At 47.6% G+C, this 21,332-nt stretch overlaps 1 protein-coding gene across 1 annotated transcript in view; it reads left to right on the plus strand.

Moving 5' to 3' along the window:
- Nucleotides 1-21,332, plus strand: part of TBC1D25 (TBC1 domain family member 25) — a 56,131-nt gene that overhangs the window by 28,357 nt on the left and 6,442 nt on the right. Inside the window, exons 2-6 of the mRNA XM_080988198.1 lie at nt 13,750-13,893; nt 17,176-17,285; nt 19,322-19,476; nt 20,383-20,507; nt 20,919-21,107. Coding sequence (XP_080844324.1) covers nt 13,804-13,893; nt 17,176-17,285; nt 19,322-19,476; nt 20,383-20,507; nt 20,919-21,107 — 669 coding nt within the window. The 5' untranslated portion in view covers nt 13,750-13,803. The remainder of the gene's footprint in view (nt 1-13,749; nt 13,894-17,175; nt 17,286-19,321; nt 19,477-20,382; nt 20,508-20,918; nt 21,108-21,332) is intronic.

Genomic DNA, 21,332 nt, shown 5'->3' on the forward strand with positions numbered 1-21,332 from the left:
TTAAATCTTCCCAATCTTGGTTTTTCTTACTTCTGGAGTGAGGCTGGAGCGAGTGGTCGCAGACCAGATCCAGGTGCTCTTGGAAGAAGCTGGTTTTGTGGATTCTTTTCAATCAGGGTTTAGGCCTGCTTTTGGCACTGAAACTGCCTTGGTCGCCCTGTACCTCTGTCGAGAGACAAGGGGAGGCGCTCAGTGAAGGGGAGAGCCTTCCATCAGCTTCGGCTGGTGACCCAGCTACGCCCCTCTCTGGACCAGGGATAGCCTGACTCCTGTTGTCTATGCTCTGGGAACCCGTTCTTGGGTTGTTGTTTTGATTTTGTGTATTGGATATTTTATGTGAACTGCCCTCAGACCTTCGGGTATAGGGCGCTATATAAAATAAATAAATAATGATGATAATAATAACAACTTCGGCAACAGAAACACCAGCCTTCTTTTTATGAAATGGCTTCTCCAGTTGCCTTTTAAAAGAAAAGCCTTCTGTTTTCTGCAATTATTCTTCACTCTGCTTGAAGCAGACTTCATATCCACCCACCCTTTCCTTTGTTCCTTTTTACATCCAAAGACTAGTTGGTCGAAAGGTAAATAAACTTGATTTCGCCCCTCACATTCTTTCATTTGTCTTTTCTAGTCATCAGGTGTATCTGCTTTTCTTGATTCTCTTTAAAATCTTCATTTTGGTATTTCTATGAGTTTTCAGTTTAAATTTTGCTTGGCTAAGCTTTCTTTTGGGGGCTTTCTCAAAGTCCATCATCTGTCCACAATTTACTCTCCCTGTTTTATTAGGATTAATTCTTTGTTGGTCTTCTATTTACTTTCAGTTTCCCTTTAATTTAAAGGGTATTGCCCCTCCTAACAATTTTAGGGAGTTACTGAATTAAGATATCTATCTATCTATCTATCTATCTATCTATCTATCTATCTATCTATAAGCAATATTTAAACTTGCCAACTAGGGAGATCACAAGCGAACATTTGTTGTATCTCTTTTTAAAGTTGTAAATAGCAACTTCAGCTCTGACCAGTGAGAGGGCTAAAACCAGTATTATTGCCAGGGACAGTCTCACTCACTAGACTCTGGCTCGCTCCTTCCACCACCTGTCAGTCATAAGGACACAGAAAAAAGTCCCTCGGCGCAGTAATACAGTGGATACAAATGTGTTTGTTTTCATCATGGGATCATTGCGCATGCGTGAGAAATTAGTGCTGGCCCCACTTCCTAATAATAGGGTTGCTGGGGTGCCAACTTGAATAAAATATGGGGGGGCAGTAAGCCCTGCCCCACATAGTCACATGACACAGCACACAGTATTTAAATGGCAATGCCAATCTACTTGGGGGGGGTGCCTGGCCCCCTCAAATATTTTTTTGGGGGGCCTTAAGAAGAGTTAGCTCCTAAGCCAGGGTATGTGTCATTTCTGGATCTATGTCTTTGCTTGCTTGGCTATGTGTAGCACCTGCTGTGCCTTTGAACGGCATTTTGCCCATGTATTGAAGGAAGGTGAGGACAGGTGACCTCACCTAGGCCCGAAGTCACCCCCCACCAAAGCAGGCTCAAAGCTTCTCAAAGCTTTTCAAAATCATTTTCTCAGCAGCTAAGCATCAGAAACATTCCGCTCTGCTGTAACAAAGATAGAGAACAGTCCATTGTTTCTCAGGCCTTTCTCATGTCTTCTGGCCTTGCTAAAGAACCACATTGCAACTTGCTTTCTGTCCGGGAACCATGCCAGCACAAGAATGAAACAACTGGAACACACTGAAACCCCCTCACCCCCTTTCCTGCCAAGAGTCCACAATAGTTCCAAGACAGCTTTCTGTACATGCTCAGGGGAACACATCATGGGGCAGGACTCCTGAGGGAGGAGAAAGGAGGAGGGAACTGGGAAGGGGTATATATGTTTGTGCACATGATTGTGAACTCGTGCATGCTTTTTGTGACTTATCACACTTGCTCCTTCTACCAGTTCATGGATGGTGGAAATAAAAGCCTTTTCTCCGAAACTATTCCTTGAGTGTCTGTTGACTCCCACTTCCCTTTCCCAGGCGCAATATTTTTCCCACCCGAGGGCAAAGCCTCATAAGGCTACAGTATCACACTCATCTGAGCATTACAGATTTTGGTAGACACTGCAGCCTGAGTTCAAATTCTTCATTGAGTGGGAGCCAGGAAACTCTCCTCCACAGTGTGCTTTTCTGGAGGGTCTCCTGATCCTCCCATAGCCAGTTTTTGGGGGGCTGGGGGGGGATCTATGCTCTTCCCTTTCCCTATAATAAGATGTTCTTTTTCCTCCAATAATTTCTACCCAGTTGTCATTGAAAGTGGCAGCATGTATTAGATTAATTCCCATATATAGATTTAAAAATAATAATAATATTAATTCCTTTTGCCTTCTTAATCTTCTGAATCAATATCCAAAAATGTTCACAGCAGTCCTGGTCAATCGTTTGAGTAGTATTGCTCCAACATCTGCCCACTTCCAGTCTTGTGGTTTTTGAAGAATTTCCGAAAAGTGTAAATAACCACTGACATAATATCAGAGAGAAATAACAAGCCTTTTTTTTTTTTGGTGAGCTGGAAGCAGTTTGAAAGAGGATCACTTCTTATTGTGTACACTATCATAAGAATATACCATCCAAGATTTCTCTGATGAAAAGAGGGACATCCTATTCAATAATAATAAGAATACTAATTTTATTATTTATATGTATACACCATGTTACCTCTTAGCTGTTTAGCTACAATGGCTGGAGATTCTATTTAACTGTACAGTGGTACCTCGGGTTACATACGCTTCAGGTTACATACGCTTCAGGTTACAGCCTCCGCTAACCCAGAAATATTACCTCAGGTTAAGAACTTTACTTCAGAATGAGAACAGAAATCGTGCTCCGGCGGCATGGCGGCTGCAGGAGGCCCCATTAGCTAAAGTGGTGCTTCAGGTTAAGAACAGTTTCAGGTTAAGAACGGACCTCCGGAACAAAGGATCTTATATCTGTATTATTATTGTCTGTATTTGCATTAGGGTAAAGTAACTGCCTTTTGGTTCCAGAGGGTACAGCTACTATTGGTTCATTTAAGCTGCTGTATTTGGATCCTCTGTCTTATTGGTTCCCTCCAAAAGGCAGGACTGTGATTGCCTGATATTGTTCCCTCCAAAATGTATCCTTTCTTGCTAGTTCCCTGTCCCTATAAATGTAGCTTTCCTCTCCCCAGTCGTCAGTCTTGTTGCTTTAATAAAGAAGTGTTACTAGAGAACTGTCTCCAGCATGTTATATCAGGAGAGCTGAAATCACAAACCCCACGTCACAACAACTGGCGACGAGGATGGGATCCGGAATGCTGAGGAGCGGTTAAACGCAGCCCTGCCTCAGAGTCCGGATTGCAGCTAAGAACAAGACTCACTGGCCAGCTGAGAAGACGACCCTGCCACAGGACAATGGAGAGTCCAAGGGTATTTGAGCCCTTCCAGCCATCAGAGCCCGACACGTGGGAAGACTACGTCGAACGCTTCGAGTTCTTCGCAGAGGCTCTAGGGATCACCGATGCCAGCAAAAGAAGGGCCACATTCCTGAGCTACTGTGGGCCTGAGACCTTCAAGCTGGCCAAGGCATTGCTTGCTCCAGCGAAGCTAAGTGAGACATCTCTCAAAGATATTCTTGCCGGCCTGACAAGCCACTTGGCGCCTACTGAGACCAAGATGGCTCGGCGGATGGAGTTTCATAAGAGGCAGCAGCATGCTGGGGAGTCTGTATCTGCATTTCTGGCTGAACTGCGGAAGCTCGCTCAGCACTGCGACTTCCAAAATCTGGAAGAGACTCTCCTGGATCGGTTTATCGGTGGTCTGAGCAGCAAGAAGGCCAGAAGACGCATCGTGGCTAAAGAAGAGGTTACCCTTGCTTCAGCCTTGAAGGAGGCCACCGCCACGGAGAATTATGAAAGAGAGGAGCTTGATGCCAGTCGCAAGGCCCCTAAGCCACAGATAGAAGTTGCACATGCCATGGACGAGCTAGAGGCTACTCCGAGCCAGAGCCCAGTCCGTGGGGTCGAGTCAGTGAGTCAGGCCTGCACAGTGCACAAAGATCACCGAGGCAGGTGCCCAGGTTGTGGCGGAAACCATGAGCGGAAGAGTTGTCGTTTCCGGGATGCTATGTGCCGGACGTGCGGGAAGACAGGTCACATCGCCAGGGTCTGTAGATCGGCGGCGTTGGGAGCGACAGGAGCACCTAGACCGGAGCATCGCAGACCGCCCGCAGCAACCCATTTTCTAAAGGACTGCCACTACGTTACGGAGATCAACGGGAGGGTCGTGCAGTTTCCAGCACAAGGCAAGGCACACGTCAAGGTGAAGATTGAGGGTCAGCAGTGCGACATGGAGGTGGACTCCGGATCTGGATTCACTATCGTGTCGGACCAGACCGCGAGGACATTCTTCCCCAGGGGTAAGTTGCCCCCTCTGGAACCCTTCCCGGCAACCTTGCAGTCATACTCAGCGGGCCGCATCCATGTTATGGGAATGTGTGCCGTGAGAGTACAGTTCCGAGACAAACAGGCTGTACTCAAACTGGTGATTGCGAAGGGCAGTCGCCCCAGTCTCCTGGGCACTGACTGGTTCCCCACCCTAGGACTGAGTATATCAGGGCTTAATTCAATCCAAACCTGCCCTGAGATGAGCGAGGCATTATGCAAAGAATTTGCTGGTCTCTTTAATGGAAAACTGGGTTGTTATAAAGGGCCCCCAGTTGACTTCGAGTTGGACCCTGGGGTGGCCCCAATCCGACTCAAACCAAGGCGAGTGCCGTTTGCACTGCAACCCAAGATCGAAGCAGAGCTGGAGAAATTGGTCAAGCAGGGAGTTCTCTCACCCGTGGACTCTGCTAAGTGGGAGACTCCAATCGTCACGCCCCTTAAAGCAAATGGGGAAGTCAGGATCTGTGCAGATTACAAATGCACTATCAATAAGGCACTCAGGGGAAACTCATACCCCATTCCAGTCGTATCACATCTGTTGGCTAAACTGGCTGGGGGCAAGGTGTTCGCCAAAATTGACCTGGCACAAGCTTACCAACAGCTGCCAGTAACCCCACAATCAGCGGAAGCACAGACTATTGTCACACATAAAGGGGCGTTCAGAGTTAACAGATTACAATTTGGAGTTTGTGTGGCCCCAGGGATTTTTCAAGGGCTCATGGAACACCTGTTAAGAGGTCTGCCGGGGGTCTTGCCATTTTTTGATGACGTTTTGATTGCTGGAAAAGACCCACAGGAACTGGTTGCGTGTGTTCGTGCAGTGTTGCTCAAGTTCAAGGAGGTGGGGTTGCAACTGAAAAAGGAAAAATGCAGTTTTGGGGTGCCAACTGTGGATTTCTTGGGGTTTAAAATTGATGCATCAGGCATCCACCCCACAGATGCTAAGATTAAGGCCATCATCGAGGCGCCACGACCACAGAACAAGACGGAGTTGCAGTCATTCCTGGGACTTATTAACTTTTATCATTCGTTCTTACCCCAGAAAGCTTCGGTAGCTGAACCATTACATAGACTGTTGCAGAAAAAGAATGTGTGGCGATGGGGGCAGGGGCAGCAGAAGGCTTTTGACTCCTTGCGAGGAATGCTGAGTAGCAGGAGTGTCCTTGCTCATTATGACGAGTCAAAGCCTCTGGTCCTGGCATGTGATGCCTCTCAATACGGCCTGGGGGCGGTGCTAAGTCATAGGGAACCGGATGGGTCGGAAAAGCCCATCTCTTTCTATTCCCGTACGTTGTCGCCCACGGAGCGCAACTATGCTCAAATTGACAAAGAGGCGCTTGCAATTGTGGCAGGAATCAAAAAGTTCCATGATTATGTGTACGGTCGCCATTTCTACATTGAAACGGACCACAAGCCACTGTTAGAGTTGTTCAACCCGAACAAACAAACGCCACAAATTCTCTCCCCCAGAATGTTACGTTGGTCTATATTCCTGAACGGGTTCCAGTACACCTTGACCCATGTGCCGGGGAAACGGTTGTGCCATGCGGATGCGCTGAGTCGATTGCCCCTTCCTGGCGGGAGCACTGAGGATCCTGCTCCAGCGGAGCACATAATGATGCTGGAAACACTTCCGGGGGCTCCTGTAACGGCTACTGATATAGCTGAGAAAACGAGGAAAGATGCTGTTCTCTCCCGTGTGCTCACTTGGGTGGGGAGGGGGTGGCCAGGTGGTCCGCATGAAGACAAATTCAGGCCTTATGCGACTAGGCAGCACGAGTTGTCCATGCATAAGGGTTGTCTCCTGTGGGGAGATAGGGTGATCATCCCAGCACCACTGAGAAACAGGGTTCTTGAGACGCTTCACATGGGACACCCGGGAATGGTCAGGATGAAGTCGCTAGCCCGATGTTATGTGTGGTGGCCTGGAATGGACCAGAACATAGAACAATGGGTACGAACATGCAAGGCATGCCAAGAGGTGCGGCCGGAAGTGGCCAGAGCACCAGTCCACTGGTGGGAGCAGTCCAGATCTCCCTGGAGCCGGCTGTACTTAGATTTTGCTGGGCCATTCCAAGGAAAGGTCTTTTTGGTTATCGTTGATGCATATTCCAAATGGTTAGAAGTGGCGATGGTCCCTAGCATGGCATCAGCTGCCGTCATCAAGGTGTTGAGGCAGCTGTTTGCAACCCACGGGTTACCTGAGACCATTGTATCAGATAATGGGGCAGCTTTTGTATCCCAAGAATTCAGGGCATTCTTGGCTGATAACTTCATAAGAGGGGTCACATCCGCGCCCTTTCACCCATCCTCCAATGGGCAGGCTGAGCGCATGGTAAGAACAGCCAAAGAATCCATTGCGCACTTAATGGAGGGTAACTGGTCAGCTCGCATCGCGCGAATGTTATTTTTGCAGCATGCGACGCCGTGTACCGCAACGGGCAAGTCGCCAGCTGAGCTGCTCTTGGGTAGGAGACTGGTAACGGTGCTGGATTATGTCCACCCGGATAAAAGGCCAAACCATAATTCAAGAGCAACCCCCCAGGCTGAGACTGACACAACAAGGTATCTCGCCCCTGAAGATCTGGTCTGGGTGAGGAACTATTCACGAGGTTCGCGGTGGGTGGCTGGTGTGGTCACCCGGGCTAGTGGACCTGTGTCCTATTATGTGACCTTGGAAAATGGGCAAGTGTGGAAGAGACATATAGATCAGCTGAGGCGCCGGGCGCTCAGCAGGGAGGAGCCAGATAATTCATCCCTGGCTAACGACGCAGAGCTGCAAGACCAGAGTGAAAATGGCACAGAGGTGCAATCACCAGGGGCTTTAACAAATGAACCAGGGTCTGCTAGTCCTCACGATGACGAGGTACAGATAGGGGACCCTGAGATGTCGGGGACTCCATCTGTTCCTGACGAAACCCCTAGAGCAGCCCCTCTACCACAGGTAACACCCAATTCAGAACCTGCAACACCTGTTGTCAGGAGATCAAGTAGAAGTTGTAGGCCCCCACAGTACCTGAGAGATTACGTCTGCTGTGCTCACTAGGGGGGAAGGGGTGTTGTGTATTGAGTCAAAGGATTTTATATCTGTATTATTATTGTCTGTATTTGCATTAGGGTAAAGTAACTGCCTTTTGGTTCCAGAGGGTACAGCTACTATTGGTTCATTTAAGCTGCTGTATTTGGATCCTCTGTCTTATTGGTTCCCTCCAAAAGGCAGGACTGTGATTGCCTGATATTGTTCCCTCCAAAATGTATCCTTTCTTGCTAGTTCCCTGTCCCTATAAATGTAGCTTTCCTCTCCCCAGTCGTCAGTCTTGTTGCTTTAATAAAGAAGTGTTACTAGAGAACTGTCTCCAGCATGTTATATCAGGAGAGCTGAAATCACAAACCCCACGTCACAACACTTTTGCCTTCTTAATCTTCTGAATCAATATCCAAAAATGTTCACAGCAGTCCTGGTCAATCGTTTGAGTAGTATTGCTCCAACATCTGCCCACTTCCAGTCTTGTGGTTTTTGAAGAATTTCCGAAAAGTGTAAATAACCACTGACATAATATCAGAGAGAAATAACAAGCCTTTTTTTTTTGGTGAGCTGGAAGCAGTTTGAAAGAGGATCACTTCTTATTGTGTACACTATCATAAGAATATACCATCCAAGATTTCTCTGATGAAAAGAGGGACATCCTATTCAATAATAATAAGAATACTAATTTTATTATTTATATGTATACACCATGTTACCTCTTAGCTGTTTAGCTACAATGGCTGGAGATTCTATTTAACTGTACAGTGGTACCTCGGGTTACATACGCTTCAGGTTACATACGCTTCAGGTTACAGCCTCCGCTAACCCAGAAATATTACCTCAGGTTAAGAACTTTACTTCAGAATGAGAACAGAAATCGTGCTCCGGCGGCGTGGCGGCTGCAGGAGGCCCCATTAGCTAAAGTGGTGCTTCAGGTTAAGAACAGTTTCAGGTTAAGAACGGACCTCCGGAACAAATTAAGTACTTAACCCGAGGTACCACTGCAGTGGCAAATAGCTTGTAATTTATCCGTTCTCCGTTGACTTAGTTACCACCTCCTCCTGGGTCAGTGAATCAAATCATGCATTATGTGAAATATTCCCAGTGGTGAACTGCAGGATCACATTAACAAAACTGCTTGTGGCTGGTTGTTAAAAGCAATGTAAACCATGGGTTGGCATTGCATCTGAACCAACTTCAAGAAAGCCAGGGGGAAGAGCGAAGGAATCCCCATCAACTGAGTTAAAAGATACTGACAATATTTGCAGAGAGGTTAGATGGCATTTGTACCACACTTTCCAATGCATTATCCCGGTGCTTTTTTTCTGGGGGGACGCAGGGGTATTCATACCTCTTAACCTTTTGTGAATCATTGTACTTTTGTTAATTTGTTGTTTAGTCATTTAGTCGTGTCCGACTCTTCGTGACCCCATGGATCAGAGCACGCCAGGCACTCCTGTCTTCCACTGCCTCCTGCAGTTTGGTCAGACTCATGTTTGTGGCTTTGAGAACACTGTCCAACCATCTCGTCCTCAGTAAATTTGTTAATTTACTGTATTTATTTTTCCTGATTTGAACTATAAAATGGTGATTTTCTTGAGTCAAAATGAGAGTACCCCTAAACATTTTTAAAGAAAAAAAGCACTGCATTATACCATCCCTTCACTTATCGCCGAAAATCCAATCTTTTGGAGAAGAAGGTTGTTGCGCAAGACCTACCAATCGACTACAATTGTGCAGCTTGAATTTTCCAATATTTTGGGGTGGGATTCTATCTGGAAGCACCCTTAAAGTCTCTCAGATTCTACAGTAGGTTTAATGGTCACTCCTTCTCCACAGCGAACTTTGGGAACTGTAGCTCTGGTGAAAGGAGTAGGAGTCCCCTAAGAGCTCTTTTGGCAAGTTACACTTCCCAGAAATCTTTTGGGGCAAGCCCTCACTGTTTAATAGTCATATAAATTTTATTATTTACACCACACACATCTGGTATCATAGTGTTTTAAATGCATGGTGCAGATGAGGCCTGCGGTTGTGGGGGCCAGATAGCAGAATGCACCTGATGATCCCATTGCTTGAATATGGTAGTTATCATGCCTTGTTTGTTGATAGCACAGATAATCCTCCTTTGTGGAAGTATGGAGCTGTTATGAGGATTAATGTTTTTAACTACTTCCCCTCTCTTTTACCAGCATAGACAAGGAGGCCTATGAGGCACCAGCATGTGAGGAGGTGGTGACTACCGGCTACTTATTGGGACCCACCACCTGGACCATCACATCCAGTCCAGGAACAATCCCAGTGGAACCCCCTCTGTGCAGCGTGGTCACTGAGCCTCCTGCCCACGGAGAGACTGTGGTTGAGGTGTTCAGTGTTTCGGTGGCACCAGGCACACGGCTGCCTCAGAGGCAGATCTACAATCCAGGTTCCGCCTCAGGTTGCTCATACTGCCCAAACTGCAGTGATTTGTGTCGGGTACCCATGAAGTCAAAGGTGTTGAAGAGCGGGCGGAACGCCTGGAACCCCTCACACCTCCTCCGGCTTATGAGAATGTGACAGTAGAGGAGCTCCTTGAAGAAGAATTTCAGCCCTCCAGGCTATGAGAACGGTGCACTGTGGACACTTTTTCTTCAGTAGCCATTGTGTTGCCTGTGTGCAAGATGTTAGCTGCTGTACCTCCTTTTTAAGAACTCTCCTGAGAAATGCACATATACAGGCCTGCATTTCTTGTGGGAAATGCAAACACATATATAAAAAATGAAGTTGTGTTTTCTGACAATTCCAGAATGTGCTTGGACTTACAGTCTAGGCCAGTGGTGGTGGACCTATGGCACACATGCCAGAGAGGACACTCAGAGCCCTCTCTGAGGGCACACATGCTGTCGCCCCAGCAGGGCAATAGCTTCTGTGCCAGGAGTAGAGGAAGTGTGTGGAGGAGAGGAGGGCTGGGTTAGGGTTAGGGTAAGGATTAGAGCAAGGGTTAGGGTCAGGCAAGTAGGAATCGGGCTGCTCCGCTAGGCAGCGTTGCTGCTTGCACGGGAACAGGAGCTGGATCAGGGCTGCTCAGCTGGGGACGTGCAGGCTCCATCACAATTTCTGTTGAGGGGTTCGCGGCTGCACTCCCATCGAGGAAGAAGTTTAAAGGAGCCCCCCCTCCAAATCAGATCCCTCCAACCCTGTGAAGGCAGCCAGGCTGAATAGTTGCTGGGGTTGGGGAAGGTGCAAGCAGCCCGGAGCTGCATCTGAGACCCCCTGCACCACCTGAAGGCAGCCAGGCCCTCCTCAGCTTCCGAAAAAAGTTCCAAAACCGGAACACTCATTTCCGGGTTTAGGTGTTCAGGTTCCCCAATTTGAACTGTATTTCTTTTTCCCAATTTGAACTGTATTTATTCCGCACACACCCACCCCCGGTGGTGATTTTCTTGAGTCAAAATGAAAGTACCCCTAAACATTTTTTTCGGAAATAAACACTGAGTTATACCATAAGATTATATATGAGTGGAAAGATAATTTAATGAAGAATGTAATGCAATAACTTTTATGAAGGATTATTTATTCCAACAGCAGTCATAAAGAGGAAACGTGAAACACAGAAAAAATGAGATATACATGTTAAATTGTCGTGTTGGCACTTTACAATAAATAAGTGGGTTTTGGGTTGCAGTTTGGGCACGTGGTCTCTAAAAGGTTCGGCATCACTGCCTTAAATGGTTAGGTGGTGAAACCAACTGAAAAATGTAATGAAGCTCTTTTTTTAGTTCTGTTACTTTAATTCTTGCTTTGATCTATCTGAGGGTTAACTTGTAACTTTTCTCCACTTACTTTAAAGGTAGAGGAAGAGTTATGAGTGCAGGTTTAATTGATATTATCCTCACAGTAACTTTGTGAAATAGTTTTGGCAGAGAGGCAGTTACCTGCATATCTTAGAGCTGCATTTTACCACCTATGTTCCATCTATATTTTATAACAGTCTCTGGTGCAACACTCTTTCTGTTTCTCTTTTGGGATGCCTTTGATAAGTAGTTAGTATGTGCATGTGTTTACATGCTGTTCCTCCTTCCCCTCTTAACTCCCTATCAAGAGTATTAATGCTAATGAATATGGTTTGAGTTGGAGCGTTTCTACAATAAGTACATCCAGATCTTTTGCGAAATAAAGCAGTTCATTAAACTTTGAGTTTTCAAAAAGCAAACCTGCTGTAGTCAGTATGCTAACACACCCTGCTTTAAAAGCCAGCATGGCCAGCGATGAAAGAAGATTGCCATTGTGGAAGGCGTGAGGTGGAGATAGGCTGATGTAAATAGCACGTGCACACTTGTGCAGTAGGTGAACCTTGGTGAACCCTGGTAAAGGTACCCCTGACCGTTAGGTCCAGTCGCAGACGACTCTGGGGTTGCGCGTTCATCTCGCTCCATAGGCCGAGGGAGCCGGTGTTTGTCCACAGATAGCCAACATGACTAAGCTGCTTCTGGCGAACCAGAGCAGCGCACAGAAACACCATATACCTTCCTATCGGAGAGGTACCTTTTTAATTACTTGCACTTTGACATGCTTTCGAACTGCTAGGTTGGCAGGAGTAGGACCGAGCAACGGGAGCTCACCCCGTTATGGGGATTCGAACTGCCGACCTTCCAATCGGAAAGCCCTAGGCTCTGTGGTTTAGACCACAGCGCCACCCGCGTCCCGGTGAACCCTGGTAGGGGTATTAAAAAGATAGAGTGAAGTATCACTTGTTTTCAAGTGACATAGTAGCTATGCTTGCCAAGAACATTTATCATTTGTCTGCCTATTCCCTTTGCGAGGCTCAGGAGTGTTGGCACGTGACCTGCAGCTGCCCCAGTAGCTCATGATAAGAGCCATCTCTGAGTCCCAGCTGCTGAATGCCTCCCAGTGGAAAGCAGATGCAATCATGGTCTCTTGTTTGTCATGATGTTATCTTGCATAACAGATTAGAATAGAGAGAGATTTAATTCTATTAATGCTCTTATTTTATTTGTAAGCTGCCTTGCGTCCCTCACCAAAGGTGGGGTAAAAAACATTTTTCTGTGCCACCTTTTAAACGCCTGCTAAAAACCTTTCTGTTCTGCCAGGCCTCTGGAGGCAATTAAGATTACAACCCACACAACCCTACTGGCTTGCTTTTAATATATCCTAATTTTTTATTCATTCATTGCTTGTTTTTACGTCGTTGCAAATCGATGCGATGTATCTTGAAGATACGGTAGTATATACATATTTTCATAAATAAATACATCAACAATTGTGTTGTTACATCCTCCGCAGGTTGTAGACTCTCCTTCCTTGGAGGTTTTTAAGCAGAGAGTGGATGGCCACCTGTCATGGATGCTTTAGCAGATATTTCTTGCAGGGGGCTGGACTAAATGACCCTCGGGGTCCCTTCCAACTCTTTAAGATTCTATGATCACAGACCAATCCTGGTACAATAAAGGCCCGTCCGTTATCCCAAGCGCGCTATTGTGACGTCACCGGTACGGCCCCCTTTCCCATTGGCTTCAATGAAAAAACGGCACGCCCCCCCTACGTGTTTGGCCAGCCCCGTGGCGCAAGATGCTTCCGCATACAGAAGTCGGAGTGAGGGGCCCTACGTAGGCAGCTCTCTCCTTATTTTGTATCTATGGCTCGGACGCGCGTCCCTGTTCGACCCGGATGCAGCTGGTGCATCCAACCGAACGTGGACTCCGGGTGACCCGGATGTTGTTGCCCTTCACACAAGGCTATTGCCGTGCACTAGTTTCCGTTTGACCCGGATGTTGCTCGTCACGGCCCCTTTCCTGATTGGTTGGTCCTCTCACTTCCACCCCCTTTTGTTTCGTTCGCGAGAGCCGCTTCCTCTTAACCCTTCCCTCGCCACCTTGCGCATTTCAGTTCCTCAGGCGATTAAAGAGCGGGAAACTCGCGCCAAAAACCCCGCAGGGGCGAAGCAGTTCAGCCGCCGCCTCCTCCTTCCTCGCGGACACGCGCTTAAATAAAACACCTGAGCAAGCTTTGCGCTCTGCGCCTTTAAGGCCGGCGCGGTGACGTCAGCGCCGCACGGGGCGGAAGTAGCCGGCGCGCGCGGGGGGGGGGGAAGGTCACGTGATGGAAGCGGCGCCTGTCCGTCCGCCTGCCCCCCGCCTGCCTGACGCGGGAGTCCCGGCGGAGCGAGGCGGCTGACGGCGCCGGGCCCTCTTCCCCCTCCTCCCCCCCCCGCCGGGCGCGTGACGTGGAGGGGGAGGGGGCTGCAACGGCCCCGGCGCGAGGCGCCTCCTCCCCCCGCCCTCACACGCCAGAAGGTGGAGGGGCCGCCGGGATGGCGGCGGCGGCGGCGGGGGCGCCGGGAGGGGGCGGGGCCGGGGCGCCGGAGGAGGAGGAGCACGAGGTGGTCCGCGTGCGGGTCAAGGTGAGCGGCCTGAGGGGACTCGGGGGCGGGGGGAAGGGCGGCTGATGTCCCAGGGGCCGGCGGAAAGAACCGTGTTTCGTATTGAGGCGGGTTGTGGGACGGAGACCCGAGAGGAGCCGCCCTTTCTTTCAGGAGGGATACGGCAGGCAGTGCCACGTAGCGGTTAGAGCAGCGTGGGGAACCTACGGCCCTCCGACGGCTGGGTTTTGCTTTACAATTAGGTTCCTCGCTTGCCCTTTCAGCCACCTGGTCCTAGGGTGGGCTGCGGAGATTTAAAGATGGAATGGCAAAAGCAGAGTGTAAGACAGAGCATAATGAGGTTCCTAAACGTATGTGTGTGCCTTCAGCATTTCACCAAAGCTCCAAAATAAAGGTGCCAGGTGCACCTCTGCGGGGAGGGAATTGCACCACTTCGGGGCTGCCGCAGAGAAAAAACTCCTGGGCCACCTACCTGCTGAACCTCTGAAGGCAGTGGAACATAGCTGTCAACTTTCAGATTTGAAAATACAGTCGTACCTCGGGTTAAGTACATTGTCCTTGATTCTGTATACAGTGGTACCTCGGGTTAAGTACTTAATTCGTTCCGGAGGTCCGTTCTTAACCTGAAACTGTTCTTAACCTGAAGCACCACTTTAGCTAATGGGGCTTCCTGCTGCCGCCGCGCTGCCGGAACACGATTTCTGTTCTCATCCTGAAGCAAAGTTCTTAACCCAAGGTACTATTTATGAGCTAGAGGAGTCTGTAACCTGAAGCGTATGTAACCCGAGGTACCACTGTAAGGGATCAGCAGCCTCACCTGTCCCGGGCAGCCTCGAAAATAAGGGATCAGCAGCCTCACCTGTCCCGGGGACAGTCTACGGGATAGCTAACAATCCGGGATAGCAGTGGGAAACAGCGCTGGAATAAGGGAATTTCCTGCAAAAAAAGGAAAGGTTGACAACTATGCAGTGGAACTACCCAAAGACTTCCCTCTGCCGATCTTAATGCCTAGGAGGATCTCTAAGGGAAGAAAGCGGTCTTTCAGGTATGCTCCTGAACTACGACCCCCATCACCCATGGCCACTGGCCATGCTGGACCATGGCATTGCTAAAGGGCCACACGTTTCCCACTCCTGGGCTAGAGCTGAGCAGGGGCAAATTCCTGCTCAGCCTTTGAACTTACTGTCTTGCACAAGTCATTGTTTCAATGCAGACATCACACCAAACAGTTGTTTATAGTAGCCATACTTCTAATTCTCAAAGGGTTAGAGCCGCTTTCTTTCAATTTGATGTACTGCTCATTGCTGTCAAATTGTGATTGGCCTCCTTGGTGGATACAAATAACAAGTAGTGTGTTGACTCTTTTACACAGTTATTAGTGACAGTTTAGGAACTTAGATGTGGAGAGAGAGATTAACTTGCTCTCAGCGGGCAATGGGAATTCGCACTTCTTAGCGCTTTATTACTCTAAGAAACTTTACTAAATTGAATAGTAGCTGCAGACAATCTATGAGTGTAAAATAATGTTGTAAAGGAACTGCATTTCATTTCGTAGAAGAAGAAAGAGAATGAGTGGAACCTCGGTTCCCGAACGCCTCCGTCATCATATGTTTTGGTTCTCAAACGTCAAAAACCTGGAAATAAATGTTTCCGTTTTTGAACGTTTTTCAGAACCCGAACGTGTGACGTGGCTTCTGAGTGCAAGAAACTCTTGCAACCAATGGGAAGCCGCGCCTCTCTTAAGATGAATGGGCTTTTGGAACAGATTTCATTTGAGAACTGAAGTATCGCTGTATTTGGTTTTATACTAGTCAAAAGTGTTATTTTGGCAGACTGCTGTAAGCATGCTTGGGGATAGGTTCAACTGAGTTCACTGGCTTGTTTCCTGGTAAAGCTTGTTTACTCACCTTGGAAGTATGTTGATTGATTCAGTGGGATTATCAAAGTAATATACTTAGGGTTGTGCAGTTAGTTTTTTAATTGGAGGCCACTGCTTTGCTAATAATAATAATAAATTTATTGCAGTGGTGCCTCACAAGACGAAATTAATCCGTTCCGCGAGTATCTTTGTCTAACGGTTTTTTCGTCTTGCGAAGCAACCCTATTAGCGGATTAGCGCTATTAGCGGTTTAGCGGCTATTAAAGGCTTAGCGGCTTAGCTGCTAAAAGGCTATTAGCGGCTTAGCAGCTTAGAAAAAGGGGGGGGGAGCGAAAAAAAATCTCAAGACTCGCAAGACATTTTCGTCTTGCGAAGCAAGGCCACAGGGAAATTCGTCCTGCGAAGCGCATTGAAAAATGGAAAACCCTTTCGTCTAGCGGGTTTTCCGTCTTGCGAGGCATTCGTCTTGCGGGGCACCACTGTATTTGTACACCACCCATCAGACATAGGTAGGACTATGTCTCTGTGGCTGTAAACCTTCTGTAAATGATATAATCTGGACCATACTCCAGACTGCGTTAAGATCTGCTCACTCCATTGTTTCTGTTAGTGTGAAGAGATGACATTGTATATGGAAGTAGCCAAAAGCCATTTTGGACCCTTTTTCTTTTGTGCGATGTTGAAGGATTATTGCCAACCTTGTAGCTATGTAGATACTGCAATAGCTGAGTGATAGCTCAAATATTTTGTAAGTTTCAGCTCACATGTTTGGCCCCCAGTATCCCTGGTTACAAAATATTGAGAAACACACCTGTGTATGAGATCTACCTTTCCCACTAGTAATCTTTCCAGTAGTAAATCTGATGTAAAAGAGCTGAATTTGCCCCTTGATAAAGTCTAGGTTGATAAGAAGCAAGTTACACCAACCGATATACTTCAGAAGGCCTACTTTTGTGAGAGAGATCGCCAAGCACTTAGCTTGGTGTAACTCCATTGATGTAAATGAATTGCATCAGTTCATGGTCAGTGAGCTATTCCCTTTGTGTATTAATACACTAACAATAGAACCATTCGTTGTTCCTCTCTCGTTAGGGTTATCCTAGGGGAAGGATCTGTTCTTTGGTCTGTAAAGTATCAGGCTTATGTGTTTGGTATATATAGATAGCATTTAAAGGGCTGTTTTCACTGTGGGTAGAACGACCCCTTAGAACTTAGTATCATTGTGGTAGAAAAGGAGAGTGTGTTGCTGGTGGTGTGGAGATCTGGAGACAAACTTTTTATTTTTGTCAATAGGGAAATTAAGAGATTATAGTTGGGTGGCATTCTGAACTTGTTTTCCCCAACCTCTCATTCACTGGATCTCTGCTTCCTCCAAGTTATAGGGTTGGTTCTTTGCTCCTGCTTACTTTTTGTAATCCTTTCAGAAATGTGAAGGCTTCTTGCAACCTGAGTTCCGTACCTTCGCCGTGGATCCACAGATCACCTCATTGGATGTATTGCAGCACATCCTCATCAGGGCATTTGACCTAAATGGGTGAGTCTGGGAAGAGGATAGAAAATATGGAACTGCGTAGTCCCGACTTTTAGCTCCCTTGCTACTTTCCCACTAAATGAAAATGGAGTCAGGGAAGGTGGAGCTGAGAGATGGAGCTTCTGTTTTCGTATCTAGGAGGGGAATGAGGTTTGAAAGGACATGAGTAAAAGTGACATGAGAACAGGAAGTCTTGCATTCCTTTCCCGGTTCTGACATCAAATCTTCTGAAAGCTACGGATTTGATCCCATGTTCAAAGGAGAGCCTCTCATACCAAGGGATCTCCTCATAAGTAAGGAGAGGGAGAGTGGTTAAACTTTGGATCACCAGTCTTCTGTCATTTCAAATAAACATGAACAATCTTTACGTATTTTTCGCTCTATAGGACGCACTTTTTCCCCTCCAAAAATGAAGGGGAAATGTGTGTGTGTCCTATGGAGCGAATGCAGGCTTTCCTGGGCTTCCTGCAGCTCCGCGCCACCCTCCGGATCCCGGCGCGGCTCCGGAGGGTGGCGTGGAGCTGCCTGCGCTCCAGGGCTTCCTGCAGCTCCGCGCCACCCTCCCAATCCCGGCGCGAAGCCGCGCGGGGCTCCGGAGGGTAGCGCGGAGCTGCCTGCGCTCCAGGGCTTCTTGCAGCTCCGCGCCACCCTCCAGACCCCCGAGCTGCCTGCATTCCGAAGCCTGCTGCGCACTGAAGAGCGTGCCCGGGCTTCGCGCACCTCTCCACAAGCCTGGGGAGACCGGCTCGGTTCCCTAGGCTTGCGGATAGCAGGCTGTTCTGGGGGCTGGGGTCGGGGGAAGCTTGGGCTTCCCCCGCGCCTGCCCCGTGCCTGGGGAGGGAATTTTTTTTTCTTTATTCCCCCCCCCCTCAAAAAAAAATAGGTACCTTGAACGCACCTTGTTTTAGAGGGAGAGAACAAGAAAAAAATTTTTTTCCCTGTTCTCCCCCTCCTATGATCCGGTGCGTCCTATGGTCCGGTGCATCCAATGGAGCGAAAAATACGGTACCTTCATTAGTATTAACAGTTTCTGTTTTCAGTAGTGACTGAAATTTACAGTAAAATCATAATTAAAAAAGCACATGGTAATATCCAACAAATCATTTTGCTACCATCCTCTTTGCTTGTGAGAACTAAACAATTACCTCATGCAGAGAGTGAGATAGGTTCCTATAATGAGTATGGGTTGCTCGTGCGTAAGTTGCCGCCTCTCCAGGCTTTGTTGCCTTGGTAAACCTTTCAGTCTGGGCAGCCCTTCACTTCGTGGCTGCCTCAGTCGCTAGCAGAATCCGTCAGTGGGCGTTTCTTAAATCTTTTCCAACATAAAAGTTGTTTGACACCCAGTCTCCTCCTATTCTCTCTGCGCGGAAGTCTTCTGCGCAGGGTGGGCGTGGGTAGCGGGGGACCAGTGCTCTCCCCGCTGGTGTCCGGTGAAGAGTCCTGGAGCCCTCTCGCTGATTCCCCCATCAGCCCCTCGTTATCCCTGGTGTAGCGCTGATTTGCTTCCCCATCTGCGGAGTTGCCTCTCTCCCTGCTGGGCCCTTCTCCAGCATCATTTGAGAGCCTTCCCTCCGCCTCTAGCTCCGATGTCAGTTCCCTGACAGTTCCCTTGCAGAAAACCCCAGATGTTAGCACAACAAGGTGCTAAGTCTGGATGGGATTTAGCTGTTACGTCCTGAGTAAGCCAGACCTGATTTCATCACATGTATATAAAGCTGGACAGCCTGTCTGCTACACAGACAGTAGGAAACTTTGTCCTGAGAGCCACTTTACATGTAATAGATCTTGTTTTGGTGTGGGACGCAGCATGCATGCTTCTTGTACAGTTGTGAATGATGAAGGCACATATATTTGCTCCACTGCATGTATGTACCATGTCTACCAGCAGTGAATTAAACGTATTCAGCAACTGTGACTGCGTATTGTTGTTTTTTAAACAACATCATAAGAACAGCCATGTAGGTTCCATTAAACAAAAGAGGTGTCCTGTTTTAAATGGGGGGAAAGAATATGAATATGTCTGTCTTTACTCACCTTAGGAAGAAGAATTTTGCCATCAGCTATCTGGGCCGAGATAAGCAAGGCCAAGAATCATATTTGCCATTGATGTCAGATTGGGATCTGGGCATGGCCTTTGCTGGAGCCTCCAAGCCTTACTTGCAGCTCAAGATAGACATCAAGCCCTCAGAGGATAGTAAGTAACACACACACACACACACACACACACACACACACTGAACAAGAGAGCTGGGAGTCCTCGTTCCAGTCCTTGCACCCCTTGGTCCCATCTCAAGTCCCCACTTGGCTCCTTATGCTATGGACATGTCCAAGGAATTCAGTTCTTTTGTCTTCTCTGCTAGTGCTGTTTACTCTTGTAGAAATGTTACCTGATTGCTGCTGTAAAGAAAGGAATGATTTGAATCACTTGATGTTGATTTAGGTACAAAATGAAGCATCAAATTTACTGGAGACTCTAAGGGAAAAAAATCTTAGGGCTGAAGAGGGGGGATTGACTATGCCCCCCCATACCTTTCCAACTCTGGCTACTGTATATTGCTCAGTTTTACTTTAGAACTCCCTGTTGCCTTTTTATAGAGTGCAGTTTGATCACTCCCGTTTATGGGTGGCATGCAAAGCAGCCCAAACCTTTTTTCAGACTTTGTGGATTCTGTGTTTGCAACATGCGAGTTTGGTACTGACTGTAGAATCCAGTCCCCTGTAACCCATCCTTCTTTTCAAAGCAAATTTCTAGGGCTTTTTGATACATATTATTGTTTTCAAGCATGTGATTATGCTTTATTATTATCCAGCAGAAGAATTGACCCTTCACGGCAGAAGCAGAATTATGTAAAATAAGCAAGAATGTGTAAATGTTAATACTTTGTTTTCATCATTTATACAGATCATGGAACTCTACTTTGCTTTATGCTCTTTTTTCTTTTTAAAGTGAGGTATGCACAGCATGATTATTTTGTTTGTGTCCTTTCTGTAGCACTTCTCAACTTGCAGTGAGATTTGTGAAATTATGCTGGGTGGTGGTGAGGGAATGGCAGATACTGGGCTTGGGGAGTTGGCTCATGTCATTGCCATATTCTCTTAGGCCCCCTGCTAGAAGACTGGGACATCATCAGCCCCAAGGATGTGATCAGTACCGACCTGCTGCTGGTGGAGAAGCGGTCTCTGGCAGCAGCCGCCCTGCCCTTCACTCAGTCCATCATCTCCCAGGTAAGCCGTAAGAGGATGATTCTTTTGACTTAGACTTCACGATGTGATGTTCCACAAACAAATATCCAGGAGGCACTTCTTAACTCCTTGGATGGAAAGAGGCAGAGGAGAGAAAGCAGTTCTAACTTCCATTATCTTCCAGCCTAGCTGGAACCACAAAAGATCCAGTTTGTCTCCATACCAGCTTTTTTGGCTCAGAAGATTAACTCCCTCTCCTAAGCTACAGAGATGACCCTAAAGCCAAGATGTAACTACATATATATATACAATGTCTGAGGCAGGTTGCCCGTTCTCTTACCTTTGTTTTTTAAGTTACTGAGCTCATGTTGTAGCACTTACAAGTTCTTTCTTTTGAGCATGGCTGTGTACAGGTTACCTTCTGACCTCAGCTTTACTTTTGTCAACTGGCAGGTGGGCAGGACACTGTCTAAGGTCCAACAAGCACTCAGCTGGTCCTATGGCGAGGACGTCAAACCTTTCAAGCCCCCGCTGAGCGACTCCGAGTTCCACACGTACCTGAACCATGAAGGACAGTTGACAAGACCTGCAGAGCTGCGTCTCCGAATTTTTCACGGTGGAGTTGAGCCCTCTCTACGCAAGGTGGGGATGGGGATTCTGGAGGTCAGTTTTCTGCCTCGAGAGACAGGCATGTGGTTAAGGGGGCCAGAGCAAGGCTTCTTTCCCTTTACTCCCACTCTGAGGCCATTAGTCTTGACCTTGGCATGGGTGCGTGTCCGCTGCTTTGAGGGCGGGTGTCTTCCTGTAACTGATCCTTCAGCTTGTTGCCATTGATGGGAAAAGCTGTTCCGGTGTTGAGTCATCCTC

This window comes from Podarcis pityusensis (assembly GCF_964106645.2).
Source record: "Podarcis pityusensis genome assembly, chromosome: 17".
Taxonomy (NCBI): domain Eukaryota; kingdom Metazoa; phylum Chordata; class Lepidosauria; order Squamata; family Lacertidae; genus Podarcis; species Podarcis pityusensis.